This window comes from Aplysia californica, unplaced genomic scaffold (genome assembly GCF_000002075.1).
Source record: "Aplysia californica isolate F4 #8 unplaced genomic scaffold, AplCal3.0 scaffold00184, whole genome shotgun sequence".
NCBI lineage: Eukaryota > Metazoa > Mollusca > Gastropoda > Aplysiida > Aplysiidae > Aplysia > Aplysia californica.
Window position 1 is genome coordinate 1,045,818 of NW_004797454.1, and position 1,132 is coordinate 1,046,949.

General features: G+C 39.5%; 1 protein-coding gene across 1 annotated transcript in view; it reads right to left on the reverse strand.

Moving 5' to 3' along the window:
• LOC101852021 (thiopurine S-methyltransferase) overlaps positions 1-1,132 on the reverse strand; it is an 8,829-nt gene that overhangs the window by 2,797 nt on the left and 4,900 nt on the right. Inside the window, exon 5 of the mRNA XM_005098485.2 lies at positions 221-295. Coding sequence (XP_005098542.1) covers positions 221-295 — 75 coding nt within the window. The remainder of the gene's footprint in view (positions 1-220; positions 296-1,132) is intronic.

A 1,132-nucleotide genomic window follows, 5' to 3' on the forward strand; every position in this document is an offset into this window, starting at 1 on the left:
TTATTATTACCATCATCACCATATATTTGTCTTTCGCTCCCAGGATCAGGGTTTAAGCTAATGACAATAACTTTCCACTTTTCATCTTCCTAGGCTAGCTTCTTGACCTTATTATTCTTTCTAATTTTATTTTTCATATGTCAGTTTCTGTAACTCTTCATATCGTTGGAAAAGTTTCGTGTTCAGAGACGCGCACTATACTCATAAAAATACTACTTACTTGGGCACGTCGTTTCTGTTGAGCGCCACAAGCGAGGCCCTGTCCCAAATAGCATCAAATGTACCTGCCACACTCCTGGGGATATTTTTGTTTTAGTAAGAGTTTTACGGCACTTGAAACACAATTAGGTCCAATAAGTGTGAAGCGTAATAAGCATAAAAAGGAAGGAGGACAGATAAGTACGTAAGATCATGTGTGACAGGAAAGAAAGAGCAAATCACGCCAGAGCACCCGCCAGTCACCCACGTCCCTGGGGACAAAAATGGATGCTGCACTATTCGTGAACAATTCGCAACCTTAAAGTTACAAAGTTCTGTCTTAGTATCTAATATTGAGAAATTTTACGTAAAAATATTGAGTTTCACAGCATGTTAAGCTTTTTCGACTGCATTTCTTTTAATATCTTGATAACGACTCCGAATAATCTTACGATTTTGATAGAACATAATTTTGTTTCTGACCTCATGGTCTTAGTAACTCAAAAACGGCTCAAAATGTCAGATAGATAGAACTTTGTAATTCTAAGGTAGCGAATTGTTACCAAAATATGATAAAGAAGAACAAGACAGAGTCCAATCTGGTGTGAAGTGAGAAGACGACAGTGGCGACGGATTGGACAGAGTCTCAGGAAGTCAGGCAGCTGCATAGCAAGGACAATGTTGGATTGGAATCCATAGGGTACGGAATCAAGGGGAAGGCCACGTGGAATCTGGAGAAAGGTCACATAGAATGATGTACATAAATGTGAGGAGTCATTGGATAATACTGAGAGCCTAGTCTGTGGTAAGAAAAGGTGAATCGTGTTTGTTTGTGGCTTTCACCTGATCCGATGATGATGACGATGATGATGATGATGATGATGATGATGATGATGATGATGATGATGGTGGTGGTGGTAGTGATGATGATGAT